The sequence below is a fragment of the Echiichthys vipera genome (genome assembly GCF_963691815.1).
Source record: "Echiichthys vipera genome assembly, chromosome: 14".
In the NCBI taxonomy this organism is placed as follows: domain Eukaryota; kingdom Metazoa; phylum Chordata; class Actinopteri; order Perciformes; family Trachinidae; genus Echiichthys; species Echiichthys vipera.
This window is the reverse complement of record NC_139839.1, coordinates 7,172,860-7,187,400: the sequence shown is the minus strand read 5'-3', so window position 1 is coordinate 7,187,400 and position 14,541 is coordinate 7,172,860. Positions and strand designations below refer to the sequence as shown.

Genomic DNA, 14,541 nt, shown 5'->3' with positions numbered 1-14,541 from the left:
TTTTTTCCTGCCAAAACACAATAACTGCCAATAAAAACATGTCATATCAACTCAATGCTACAAATTGGCAACCGAGTATATAGAAATAATTACTTGTTGAATAACAAACTAACAAACGTAACAATCACCACACACAAACACTTCAGCGTAGTATCAGTATCTTATTTCATGCCCCCATACCAATATTTCTGCCAGACAGTAAAGACATTCAGTGTTTTCCCAAATGAAATCGTATCATTTCTTCTGTATTTCAGTCAGTTGTCTAATTGATCCCATCAGGCACTGGACAGGGACTGAATAATTGGACAATCAATCTGGAGTCAGTGACAGGTTTTCATCGCAGGAGGAGATCCTGCAGGGTGGCTTAGTGGTCCTGCTGAGAGGGATTGTGTCTGTCACAGACCACAGTTAACCATGATGGATACATCTGGGCTCACACTGTCTCTTGTTTAATAAAAGTCTGCCATGGAGACATCTAAGCCAAGTAACATGCCAGAGATGAGATATGAAAGGAGAATCTGAAGCTGTTGTTGGCTTCCAAAATCTTTTTTGACCAATTGGTTTCTTGCTATTTTAGGAATCTTGAGTAATCCTGCTTCTAGGCTAGAAGTAGCGTTTTTAGGTGTCATGTCTTACTCAGCACACACACTCTCATTTTAATTTATGCATTTTTTAAAATAGTTTATTAACGCCTGAAATCTATTTTCGACGATAACCGCTTAAACACGAAGTTGACTCCCAATAAAAGGGCGCTCAATAAATATATTCTTCTGCATTTTTGAACCCAGTGAGATGTGCTGTCTCAGGACAGAGCCAGAGAGCAGGACTCTGCTCCGGTTTGAAATCCTACTAACTCTCCCTTCACTTTTGTCTAGCAGCTGAAGAAACACACAGGAATTTATTGGGATTTGAGGAGCTGGAGTGTTTAATTATGGACAACTGAAAGCTTTGCTGTAAATTTACTGCCACTAGATAACTTCACTGCTAAACTTTTCCTCGGCTCAGATCGCATCACCTTTCTAACCTGCTTCTAGATATGGATATGGAATAAAAAGCTCATTGTGTATACTCAATCAGTAACCTTTATTCGCCCCCAGCAGGGTGGTTTACATTTATAACCTTAAAAAAACTGGGCACATAAATGCTTTCTCAATGTGCTTGAAAAATTATTTGTGTGATTTTTTAAATATTCCAGGCATGCATGGTACTCCACTTAGTAATCAACCTCAGGCATGGCCTGACAGCTCGATGATATTTCCTTTCATCCAGGGAAGAAAAAAAAATAATTTTGGGCCAAAAGCAACATATGAGCAATAAAAATCACAGTGACAGCAGGGAATTATTTTTCTTTTTTCCCAGTCCTAGCCCTTACTCAAAACCCAGCAGGTGTCGTGATGTCATCGTATTATTTTCTATTGGATACTGTAAGAGGAAAGATTGGTCCCCCTGCCTTTTCTATGATAGATTTTGGTCTTTATGATTGTTGAATGTCAGTAGGAATAGAAAAAGAAACCACTCTTTTTCTTTGATTGATGGACTGAAATAGAAAAATGACATTTACTGTTGTCAACAATCTTCCACTGAGTAAAGTTTTCTAAGTGAATAGCAGAAGAGATTAGCGCTGAAGCTGATGGATCTACAAGAGTTAGTTTTAGGAGCAGTGTTTATTCCTCGAAGAGATGGATATCACACCCACATATGGCAGCCCAAATGGGACAAAATGATTGATGCAACTAATGATAATTTTGAGTGCAGCTGATATATCAGCATGGCTAATATTATTAGACAAATCTATCTTATTATCACGTATAGGTATCCGTGTATCTGATTGACAACAAGTTAGATAGAAAAAGCAGCACAGAAATGCCAAACTTATATGTTTTAGATAATTTAGAAAAAGGTTTTCCATTAAGCAGAATGGGTACGGACAAATCTGACGAACACAAGAACACAATTTAAACTCTGCACAGAAACTATAGATAACTAAGTAACTAAGCGTCACACTGCAGTTGTATGCCTCCGCCAACCAGTCAAGTTGCAGTCTGTGCAGACTTACATAGTGTATGTAGAGAGACTTTGAAAGAATTTAAAAAAAAGGAATATGACAAAACATAAATCTTCAACCTGGCAGCAAGATACATCAAAACAAGCACCACAGTTTTAAGATTAGTGTCAGTGTTGAGTATCTGATCAAATGTCTTCCCTTCTGTTCCTGAGTTATGGAGTTGAATAATGTCCAATTCATTGTGATGTCACAGCAAAGTTGACCTTTGACCTCCAAAATCGAATCGGTTCATCCTTGAGTCTAATTGGACATTTGTGCCAAATTTGAAAAAAACTCCAGGGGTTTGTTGGACCGCATCTCAATGGACACACACACACACAGAGGTGAGCAAAGAGAAAAATAAGAGACGTTGAAACAGTATAACTGTCAAGAAATAGACAGAGACGCTAAAGATAAGAAACGTCAAGAAGAAGAGATTAGCAATATGAAGAAAAGCATGAAAAGAAGTGCAGCAAGAGGAGAGGAGGAAAGAAAAGAGACATTAATGAAGATGAGGGCTCGGGAGAAGATAAAAGGGGCGGGTTTTAGGTTTTAGTTTCCATGTTACCTGTGAGTCAGAGTTCTGCCTGAAAGAACTGCTCCGACAAACGAGGTGAGTGTGAGTGAGAAAGGTAGAGCGAGGAAGGTCATGAACACAGAGAGCAAGGAGGGACTGGGTTCATTTTACATGAGTTGTGGTTGATACAAAAACAGATGAATATGGATGTGAATGTTGCTAGATTCCATTTCAGTTTCTTCACAAACTCGTGGGTGAGACAAGGAAGTAACAATTATCACTTTGAAATCGCAGGTGAGAGTTTCTCCAAATGTTGTTCTGCAGCAGAAAGCGCATGCCGAAGGGGATGTGGTGCCGCTTCCTTCCTTCATGCATCATTTAGCCAGCTACCTGTGGCTGCCTTTTTTGTTTCGTTTTTCTCTCTCCTTTTGTTAATGTCTTTACATGCACTTAAAGTAACCAGGTAACAGTTGGATGCTCATTTATTTAGTTACATTCACCAAGCAACTCTCAATTTTCGGACACTGACGACTCCTTGAATACCCCTTCCTGGTCATAACTACACAAATGTTACCAGAACACTGCACATAAATGCACAAAGGTATATTAACCGCATGTTGAATCTCAAATTAAACACTAGAGGAGAGGGTCTAAACTTGTTTAAGGCATTTTCAGCGACAGTGAAGCTTAAAGGTGCTGTACTCAAAATACTGAAAAAAGCTGCCTCCACCCAGTTCTTACAGACTGTTCCCTAAATCGTCAAATACACGCTGTCAGTGGCAGAACTTTTAAAATGGTATGCGCTGGAGTCTGTGGAGTGAAAAGATTTAGAAAAGCAGGGCACAGTGGAGAGTAAACAAATTTCCAATGAAAGCCATCAGAACCCTGCTTTGAATCTGATGATCTCCGATGCACAACGATCCCCAACTGAACCTATCAGAGCTCCTCTCAGCAGATACTCTGCTCTACTTTATCTCTAAGATTCATACTGTTTACTTAAAAACACAGAACAGAGCATGGGCTCACACTTCAAGCACACTTAATGATACCATGAAGGGTAGAACTGTTTGAAATGGAAAGTCCACAATCCACCTTTACAGAAACCAAAGAACATCTGCCTTAAAACACAAGGTAAGCTACGGTAAATTCTACCAAACATACTGACTAATATAAATGTTCAGGTATGCTTTGAGTCAAATAGAAATAGTTGTGTTAATTATGATTTTAAAAAGAAGAGAAGAGGCTGTTCCTGCAACACAGCTCTGCAGTGAGGCTATAATTACACGACACCGAAACCAGGTACTAATAAGCACCTCAGAAAATATATCTGCACTCTGAAAAAAGCACCTCATCAATTGTTGATGTTCCCCGTGTCGGCTGTGAGGTACCAAAACAAAACAGCATCAATTAATGCAACAGGGCATCAGTACTGCTGCGGGCTGGCATGTTGCCATGAAGCAGAGAGATTTTTGTTGACATCAGCATCAAGAAAAGTGACTGAGAGGGTTTGATGAAATGTGAGCTATTTTTATGGCAGTCATTTGCTATTTTCCTGACCTTGTATTTCGCTTTGCTCGTCTGTGTGGTGTCTGTGTGCCCAGGTGAGAGGAGAGGTACAAACATGTGGGAGGTTCATTCAAATGACGCAGCTTAGTTTTCATTGCACTCAGAATAGACGTCTCAGAACCGTGTCTGCTTTTAGAACATCACTAAACTTTGTCAACAAGAGCAAACTTAATACCAAACTATATAGAATATTTATGCCAAACAAATGTACAAAAATAAGGTGAAAATGCTTGATATTTATTTATTTTTTTTAACACTGTCCAACCAGTGGATAGGGATGGAACAGTTACCGATTAAATCATGTTAAAGTCCCAAACAGTTAGTATTTTTCCTTTTTTCTATTATTATTGAGAACAGTCAGACAGCCTGCCCACAGGTCCTGCCAACTTTTTTGTAGTGGACTCAATTTTAAAGCTATAGTGAAGATGATGGTTTCATGACATGCTAGTGTCTCAGTAAATAATATAAATAATGCTGTAAAGTTAGGCTCATTTTGGAGGCTAATTTGGAAAAACTGGCCAGGCAATATCAATATCTGAATGGAAATGGGTTCAATGGGTACCCAGCAAGTCTCCCCTTTACAGACACACCCACTTTATGTTAATCCCAGACAGTTTGAGGCAAGAACCATTGTTTTTTTGAGTTATTATTACAAATGTGTTATTTCTACTGATTCTAAAACCGTGTATTTGAGTATTTCTGTATACTGGGGTCCATAAACTGTCTTCGACTTGCACAAAATGATTCTGACTGGAGAGCTGAGACAGTTGTGGATTTATTGAGCTCAATTGTACACAGGCCTTTTACCAGGGCCCATTAATCCTGTGGGTATATCTGTGGGTATTTTTTTTTTTCATGTTCATGTTTTACTTTTTAATGCATTAGGAAGCAAATGCTACTGTGTCAAATTTGAGAATATGATGTCATCATTTCCAACGTGGAAGTACGGCAGTTATGACTGAAATATCTTCGGATTGATAAAATCGCATATACTGCTTCACCACACTTTTTTGTTTATCATTATTGGACTAATTCATTGTTAATAAAAATGCACCATCTGCCTTTGTCTGCAGATTGATGGTTCTGATCTTCCTTTGTTGAGCTATTGTGGTTATGTGTCACTTTGAATAATATTACTTGCGATAAATTAGCACGTGTACTAAGCTAGGCCTTTCATTATGATACTGAAAAAAAACAAATCGCTTGTTAAAAAAAACAAAACTGAAAGGGAATTATTTCCTGAACACAAAATGCACCGTTCAAAAAAAGTAATGCTAGGTACATGTGCGCTCTCTTATCCGTTGAGATCGGGCTAACAAGTCCAACACAAAAACATGCAAGAACTGACAGACAAAAACACCTATTAATGTCAATAAAACTATTCCTTTATATCCTTTTTTTAAACTGTCTCTCTATTTACAACATTTAATATATGTAAAAGGAAATGGAAAAGTGGACAGGACGTTATGCGTCACACATTGGCTATGAACCAGGCTTGATGATGAATACCTCGTTCCCTCCTCCTCCGCTCAATAATATTGCACTTGTCTCTCAATTTATTATGCAAGGGTTCAAAGCTGTACATTAACTCCGGGGTTCAAACTGATTAAGCCGCCTGTGTGAGAATACCAAATCACACCAGAAAGTGGATTAATTTCGCTCACAGACCTCACTAACCTCGCTAACACTGGCAAGGTCACACAGTGCCCTCATCATCACAATCTGTTCAGAGGTCACTGGAGTCTTTAGCTCCAAACACAATCATTCCTGTAGCCTGGGAGGACCCTTGAGGCTTTGCACTGAAGACTGATCTAAAGTCTCAGAAGAAGATTTACACAAGTAATATGTATTAAGATCACCACACCCCACCACATCCTCCTTGAACATGACAAGTTCTAGGAGGATGTGGTGCTCATTGTTTGTCAGAGAATCTAACTGTTGGATGGATGAAAGGGTAAAAGGATAGACAACTTTGCCATTCCTAGATCTTTGCCATGAGCAGGGCAAACATTGTACAGATATAATTGTGTGCTGAATCGGTGACCAGATATAGGTTTATTACAGACAACTCTCTTCTAACACACACACACACACACACACAAACTTAAGAGCGGTGGGCTCAGCATGTTGATAAATAGCCGATCAGGCAAGTGAGGTGTAGTCCTGAAACACTGACTCACCACTGTTTTTGTGTTTGTGTGCGTGTGTGTGTGCGTGTCTGTGTGTGTGTGTGTGTGTGTCTTTCTCTTGGGCGGCTGTGGCTTGGTGGCAGAGTGGGTCGTCCTCTGTTCGAGAGATTGGTGGTTCGATCCCCATCTCCCCCCGGTCCACATGTCGAAGTGTCCTTGGGCAAGACACTGAACCCTGAATTGCTCCCCGTGCTGCGCATGGGTGTGTAAATGTGGTGTGAATGGTTAGATCAGATCAGATTAGATGGTATGTAGATGTCCACTGCCATCAGTGTGAATGTCTGTGTGAATGGGTGATTGTGACAGACACTGTGAAGCGCCTTGAGTAGTCAGATGACTAGAAAGGCGCTATATAAGTACAAGTCCATTCTCTCTCCGTCTGCTTATGATGTAGCAAGAGTGACTTTGGATCACACCTGGGCTTTGTAATGCTTTTGTTTTTAGTTTTGCAACAGTCACCGACACTTGCAAATAAATGACTCAGTGAGTGTTTATGTGTGTGGAAACAGGAGGACATTTCCACAGTCCACTAACAGTCTTAGTTATTACTTAAGTTATTAGGCCTGTATCGACTGCAGCTGTGCTCATGTTTCTGTGTGAATGTGTTTGCACCGAGCCCCCACCACAGTGACTGCCTGGTCGATCCAATAAGGAAGTACCCAAAACTGCAGTTCTCCAAGTGTCCTCTAGGAGTTTTGTACAATAGAGCAGTTTCTCATTGACCCCCATGTTAAACAGGCCATTTTCACAGCACAATTAAAACTATTTAAGTGCTGGTACAAAAAACATTCTAGTCTGTATGTTTAGGTTATATCTCCATGACACTGAGGGGGGTGAATATTTTTGTACCAGGCTAGTTTTGATTTTATTGGAGGTTAAAGTTTATGAATAATTAGGGGCGCAGCCTTTTGAGTTACAGCTACCCGCTGGCCCTCACTTCTCTTTGCTGGCTAGTTGTCAGGATTAGCATGCTAACTCGTCATCTTGACCTGTGGTGGTGTTACCACAAGTGACACCAACAGATGGTTTAGGAACACAATGTCTTGGCTCTGTTATGCTAATTAAGTAGCTGCACTTGCACAATGACTTGCAGTATAGCCTACTATCGATGGCACATACACTAGATGCTTATCTGGAGCACCAAGAGGATTTGGGAGTCTATGGACATGGTCCTATGTTGAATATCAGTTTAAATCATAGATCATAAATGCTTGCTGTCTGTACTTGACTTGCGGAGCCGGTGTTATTTCCCCTAGAGACACAGAGCATTTTTTAAAAATGACTCCAGTTCCCTCCCGGTCCTAGAAAAAAATCTCATCATTGATTCCCGCTCCTGTTTATCTAATGACGTGTTGTGTTAGCCGGGCGGTGGTGCTAATGTTGCTAATTAAGTATACGTCAGGTATAGGTCACCAACGTCACGTCAGCCCTTTTTTGGTGGGGAATGAGGCGGACCCAAAATCTGACAGGATGGCAGCTTTTTTCTACAGTGTATGGTTCGCACGCATAGTCGCGCAGGTGTATTCTCTGTACCTTTGTCACTGAAGTCGTCGACCAGGATGACCTCTGCGATGAGCTGTGGGGGAGAGCGGTTGAGCACGCTGTGAACAGTCCTCAGCAGCGACGACCAGCCCTCGTTATGGAATGGGATGATGATGCTGGTGTTGGGCAGCTTCTCTGCATACAGCTTCTGTTTACAGCTACAACACATGAAACCAAACAAAGACATGAGAGAGGGGCGTAGACAAGAGTGTGTCATCCCTGCTAAATACGAACCATATTTTAATCCACAGTAGTGGAGTGGAATATTATTAACTACTGGATTTTTCCTATGAAATTTGGTCCACTTTGCCACTCTCCTATAGAATTACATAAAGACTTTTCATCTAGCGTCACCAACACATGATAATTTCTACTTATTTAATACTGCATACCAGGATACCAACTCCCATCAAGCCTCAGCTGTACTATACTGATGCTAACATGACAGTGTGTGTACAGGCTTCAATGGTAAACATTACATTTCTTAAGATTAGAATGTTACCATGCCTAAAGTGACAACAGATAACTTGTTGAAGTTATCATTATAATGTAAATGCTGATTTTAAATTATAATGGCTATAGAAAAGACACACCGCCAGTATTTAGATTGGTTCCCTGTAAGCCTTGTTTTCACTATGAAATTATATCTGCTACTGGGTACGAACTCCCGGGAAAATGGCGACTTGCTTTACAGCACAAAGAAAAAGGTGTGCTTGTTCTTATGAAGGTAAAATAATAATAATAATAATAATAACAATAATAACACGGAAGCTTCATAGTCTGAACCATGGTCTGAACCAACACAGCAAACTATTTTGCCTTCCACAGTGTCAACAGCAGCACCTGAGACATAAGGTTGCACCGCATCACTGCTTGCCAGAGAGGAAAAGCTGTAAGGTAAAATGTTGACATGCATGGGGAACTTCGGTTTCTTTTAGATCTAAATGGTTTAACTTCACTTTTTTTATTTTTCTTATTAAGTATACAATTTATAAGAATGAGCTTATTTGGTTTTGGTGACATTTTAGTTTTGCATTCACCTTATCTGTTGGCTACAACATGCCCATATACTGTTTCTGTGTGTAATCCTTTAGTGTGTTTCTTTTAAACTTCCAAGTGCTAATTAACAGTGGGGGGAAGGAAATCCGGTGACGCTGTCCTTTTCTCCAGTGCACTGTAGAGTGCTCACCCAGCCCAAACAATGTGTTGCTCTTTTAATAAGATGTAATGAAGCATACCACCTGCTGGCATGCCCTTCCATAGCCCTCTTTTTTTTCTCTCTCTCTCTCTCTCTCTCGCTCTCTCTCTCTCTGAAAAGCCAAAGGGGGGGGGGGGGATCTGTAGAGACAGTAATTATCTTGGAGTATCACAGGCCTATCTGGCTGCCTGAATATTTCCATGTTGGACACAACGGTGAAACACAAGAGTCACTTCAAACTTTGACCAGCTTTAGTCGGTCCGTGCATGATTGAGCCAAGAGCTGGTTTTCAATTAACCCATCGCACAAGTGCCCACAAATAAATTGCAAATGTTTACTTCCCATACATCCCAGAGGCTGCTTATCCTCTTCACAAATTCAAATATGGATATTTTTTTCCCTTGCTTTATTATGTTAAATTGTGCTTCATTTTCAGCCTGTCCAAAAGACTGTTATTGCGAGCATGAACAAAACACCATCCAATAGTGGTGTAAGTGATCCAAAATTAAACGTAACTCCATTCATATATCTTTGCAACGGGGCAAAAAGGCTGTGGTCAAGCAAACTGACTAAAAACCCTCATAATCTTCAACCAATCGATTGGCAGATGGACAAAAAAAAAAAAAAAAACAGCACAATGAACTAAATTCGCCAGAGAGCACTTGGTCCTACTTTTGTAGCTATGAAAATGTACAAATCATTTTTTGTTGTCGTTTAAAAAAAACCTGTGCTTCAGTGTGTGTTTTTCGTGTAGGATGGTGGGATGACTGTAGGATGGTTTATGCTTCATAAGGTCACAGAATGCAAGACATTTAAAAATATAAAGGAAAAAATGTGAGAGAGCAAGAAGTGTCGTCCCGTAGAGACCTTGAGAGAGAAAACATTTAAAGCTGCTTTCCACATGAAAGTGACGGCGGGGTCAAAAGAAGACTTGTCAGGTAGAGAGAACGCGCTGAAGGCTCATCTGTGAGAGCAGGTCAGCAGGTCTGAAGCTGTTTAGCAGCTGATATTTATAGTGTTACCGGTGTGTTTATTTTCAGTATTTTGTTCTTTAATGAGTCAGAGGAAGGCTGGAAGAAACAGTCGGCACTGTAGCCACAGGTCCATATGGCTCATCATATCTATGCAGCCTGCTCTTTAACACTTCTCCTGCTCAAACAGGCGGTTTAATGTTGAGCTTAATGTTTACCTCATCCGTGCCTTAAGTCTATGGATGAAAGGGCAGAGCTGACTTCTTGTTTGGTAGATTTATCTATGTAGTGGACATTGCACTTCACATTGTCAGGCCTACAATGTGAAGATGTGGTATAATTAAGCTTAGTCTGACCTGCATTTTTTTCTTAGTGTTAGTCCGCTAACGTTTAGCATATTAACACCATTCCATTCAATGGCTTTTCTGAAGCTAATCTGGGGCAGGAGGTTACACAGTCAAATCTTCCAGCTGTTCCTGGAGGATCCTAGAGTGTTTTCAGGCCAGAGTGTCTGCCCTGAGGTCTCCTCCCATTTGGATGTTTCCCTCCACAAGGAGATATCCAGAGGATATCCTGATCACATGCTTGGACCAACTCAACTGACTCCTCTAAACGAAAATCTGCAGTCCTTAAAGACGAGGAGCTACTTGTATCCACCATATAATTTTCTGTTTCTAACCAAAGCCACAGGGGAAGGTTGAAACTTAAATTGACTGGTAAACAGAGTGTTGAGCCCGAGGACAGTCCAGTACAACACATGCATCAACATTGGAACACCAATACAATTATGAGTACTAATCTAAATGTGAGGCTGACCTGAGGCTAACCCTAAGGCTGACAGGAATTCAGCCATTCGTTTTTGGGCTATACTGTCACATCCAACTAAAGTGCTAAACATGTGGAGGTTTTAACCTGTCGTTGAAAAGTCATAAAACTTGTACAGACCTTACATCCACTTTTGTCAAATCATGATAACTCAACAAATACCTGTTTGATTTCAATGAAATTCGCTCTAAATGACTGTGGTTCCCAGAGGGTGAATAGTGCCATCTAGACATGTAGCAATAAGCAATAAAATGATTAATCGCATGATAACTTTTAAAGAGCTCGGTAACTTTGCAAGCCACGATTATTTCCATTTTTCCTTGTGTCTCTCCATCAGAGAGAGTTTTCACTCCAGTGCATCAGTTTCTACTGACCCCTCATAACATTCGTCATGTGTCAAGCCAGTCACCTGTCAGTCGCACGGTCTCTGTGTGGGGAGGCGGACTCCGGGTGTTACAGTTAGAGTGCAAGCATCAGAGCCCCATGAGGAAGAAACACACTAGTTAAGATTTGGAGTTTTGAAAAGATGAAATTCGTTTCAAAGCCAAACACGACATCTGCCGTGTGGGAATACTTCAGTTTCAAACAGAATGACTGCGATGAACCACTTCACCTGAATTCACCGGTATGTCACATTTGTCTGTGAACAAACTAAACTAATTGCGCCTTTACAAAAAACCTGAATCTCCACCTGAAGCAAAACCATCCGATACATTTTGTGTACAAACATTTTATCTATTGTTTCAGTTGTGTGTGTTTTTTATTTAAATGATTGACTTTGACCCTGCTGTTTGCATGACACCTTCAAACAGTTAAATTACATGGGAAACGGAGGCGTATTGTGCGTAGGCAGGGTGCAGCAGGGTCTGAACGTGTGGCTGCTGCCAGCTTCACTGTGTGCACGCTGTGCTTTAACAAAGTAGGTTCTGCAGGTTTGTAAGCTGTTTACAATGGTCCTAACTGGCAGTTTTGCCTATTTAGGAATGCATCACTCTTTATATCTGAGCCTAATGTTTTATATTTTTGAAGTGTAATTTAGTTTACATCCAATTGATTTATTGTTCTATTTGTGCGTGTTTTTATTCAAGTGCATTTTTTGTTAAAATAGACAGAGTCCATTTTATTTATCTTTTTTGGTTGTTTTGTTTATTTATGTTGATTATTTAAATGTCTTTTGGTTCTTTGAAAGGGTGTACTTGCATTATTAAGCCATTATCATTATATCAGTTGAAAATGGTCTCAATACTTGATATTAACAGCTTATGGCAATCATTTCTGGGACAATCAATCGCCCAGCAACATTTGTTATCGTGACAGGCCTAGTGCCATCATCAAATCAAAATTTCAATCTTTACACAATAAACATCAAGTTGTAAAGGATAGTTTACCCTGAAATGTACTTGCACATTGAACTGGAATACAATGGACATTGTAGCATCTGTGGTTGACTGTTATCAATGTGCATTAAACTAGAATTTCTGCTTTCTATTCACTCTTCTCCTTCCTGAATCAGAATAAAAGCTGCTGCAGTGCAACACAGCATGCATCTATCAGTCCGTCACACCTTGCGCACACAGGGGGACATCAGTGACACTGATAATTGCTGTCAAGAACATGCTTTAGCAGTAAATAGGTGTTGCATGGTATGTAATCAGCTTCTGTCAGTGTAAAGCAACATGTCCCCTGTGAATAGACTGGGCAGGTTGTTAATTAGAACAACTGTTCTGAACAGTGCTTGTTTTAATGAGTTGGGACAAGTCCAGTATGAAAAACTAACAGTGTAACCAATGCTAAAAGTAGGGTTTGGTGTTGGGGAAGAATTGTCCTTTTGGCCACAACCAGCCCTGGCCCAAAGCATGGAACAGGGGTCCAATGTAACTAATGATTGTACTGTGTCCAAGTTTACAGCCCTAAAAAAAAATTCTAAAGGAACCTGTTTTGGCAATTTGAAATCAACCAAAAGAAATCCTTATGCCTTAGATCTGGTCTGGTCATACCGTAACATAATAAAATACATGCTACAGCTAGAGCGCCCTCTAGAATTTTGTGAGCTATTTGACTTTCTGTCTCCTTCCCTTAAAAACAGATTTTCCCGGTCAGTCCTGCACTCAAGCTGGCCTCTCATCCAATAGTCAACCTTACTTTTGGGGACCAACAACCATCTGTCACGAAGGGCTAGGAGTCTGCAGGTTTTTAATCCAACCAAAAGGCTGCACCAGGTGATTGATTTCTCCTTCCCCATTGATAGAGTGCCAATCTGTGAAATAACCTGCTGCAGTCTTTGGCTAGAATGAAAACCTGCAGAGTATCGGCCCTCTGTGACCCGCTCCTGCCCCTATTCAGATGAAACTGCTCATAGAAGCACAGAAGATTTATGAATTTGTGGGAAAATGGCAGTTTTGCCTGAGTTTGCTGGGCACTTTCCTGGAAATTGGAAAAGAAAGTGTTTTTTGTCTGGTCACAATTTCACATATTAGAAAATGACTGATGTGGCAGATTAAAATGGGATAACACGGTTCAGTTGGAACTGCACTAAAAGAGAAACATATTATTTATTGAGTCGTAATTTCTAATTATCTAAACTTTTATTACAAATCAACTAGTGAAATAAGTCATGGTTGCAAATGAGGCAAAAATAATTTGTCTAGACAGATGTTTGTGTAGATTAATTGTAGGCAGTTTATCAACATGTATCAAATCATCAATCAGCGTACTTGCATCATGACGTTTGTATAATACTGTCTGTTATAATAAGTCAAGAGTTCTCCTAATCAGATTTGACATCACTAGTTTACTTCCACATTTTGCTTTAATGTACAAATGCAGTCATGACTGTGAAGACACGTGTGATAATAGGAACTCTTAAAGTACCGTGTTGGAGTTTGTGCTTCTTGGTCCTATTTATAACTGTGTAAACATATGAACGTATTTGAAGTGTCAAAAGCTCACCTATCTGGTTGCTTCAGGGCATGAAGTTAAAACCGGCCTCACTTAAATGTTGACTGTGATACTGACACTCCCTCCCTTCCTAGACAAACACATACACACCAACACACACACACACACAACTCACTTTGGATGGCGGATGTCGGGGAGGGAGCGGTTGAGGGAGATCCGGTCACTGACGAAAATGTTAAAGCCGTTCTCCCTGTAGGCCTGGTCGACCCGGTCAGCGTCTGTGAGGGGGAACGCCTTCCCCTGTTCACCGTTGCCTGCATCAAACACACACAGATGTTGCTATCAAGAAAAGTACAGTGAGTGTATCAATTTTGCCACACTGTATCTCCTCAAACACACCTCTCAAAACATTAACTAATGCTTAAAGGCAAAAAGGAGGGAGAAAAAAAATCGGTTTTAATCAAGTTTCTTTCTTTCATTTGGATAAGACAATAAGCAGAATCTAAATTTAAACAATACTTTCTGGCAATATATATAAAAAAAGAGTGAACCTCTGGGAGTGTCCAAACACAAAACTCGTGAGAGTGAACGCAGATCACAGAGTGAATAAAGATCCTGTCGTGTACAGAACAGTCAACAACACATCAATGCTAGCCACTGACCAAAGCTCTCTCATTAGTATTCGTACAGGGGGAAAGCAAGTTTCAGGACTTAAAAAAACAGCAACTTTTAATGTCAAAATCAATTGAAAATGCAGTCAATTGCATTATTCAAAACAAGAGAAAATGGTG

The 14,541-nt window shown here is 40.2% G+C and overlaps 1 protein-coding gene across 1 annotated transcript in view; it reads right to left on the bottom strand.

Annotated features, from left to right (window-relative positions):
• The window catches only part of LOC310956317 (polypeptide N-acetylgalactosaminyltransferase 10-like), a 79,051-nt gene that overhangs the window by 37,361 nt on the left and 27,149 nt on the right, over positions 1-14,541 (bottom strand). The window contains exons 3-4 of the mRNA XM_083926513.1: positions 13,926-14,064; positions 7,850-8,016 (exon numbers count right to left, since the gene is read on the bottom strand). Of these exons, the coding sequence (XP_083782639.1) occupies positions 7,850-8,016; positions 13,926-14,064 (306 nt within the window). The remainder of the gene's footprint in view (positions 1-7,849; positions 8,017-13,925; positions 14,065-14,541) is intronic.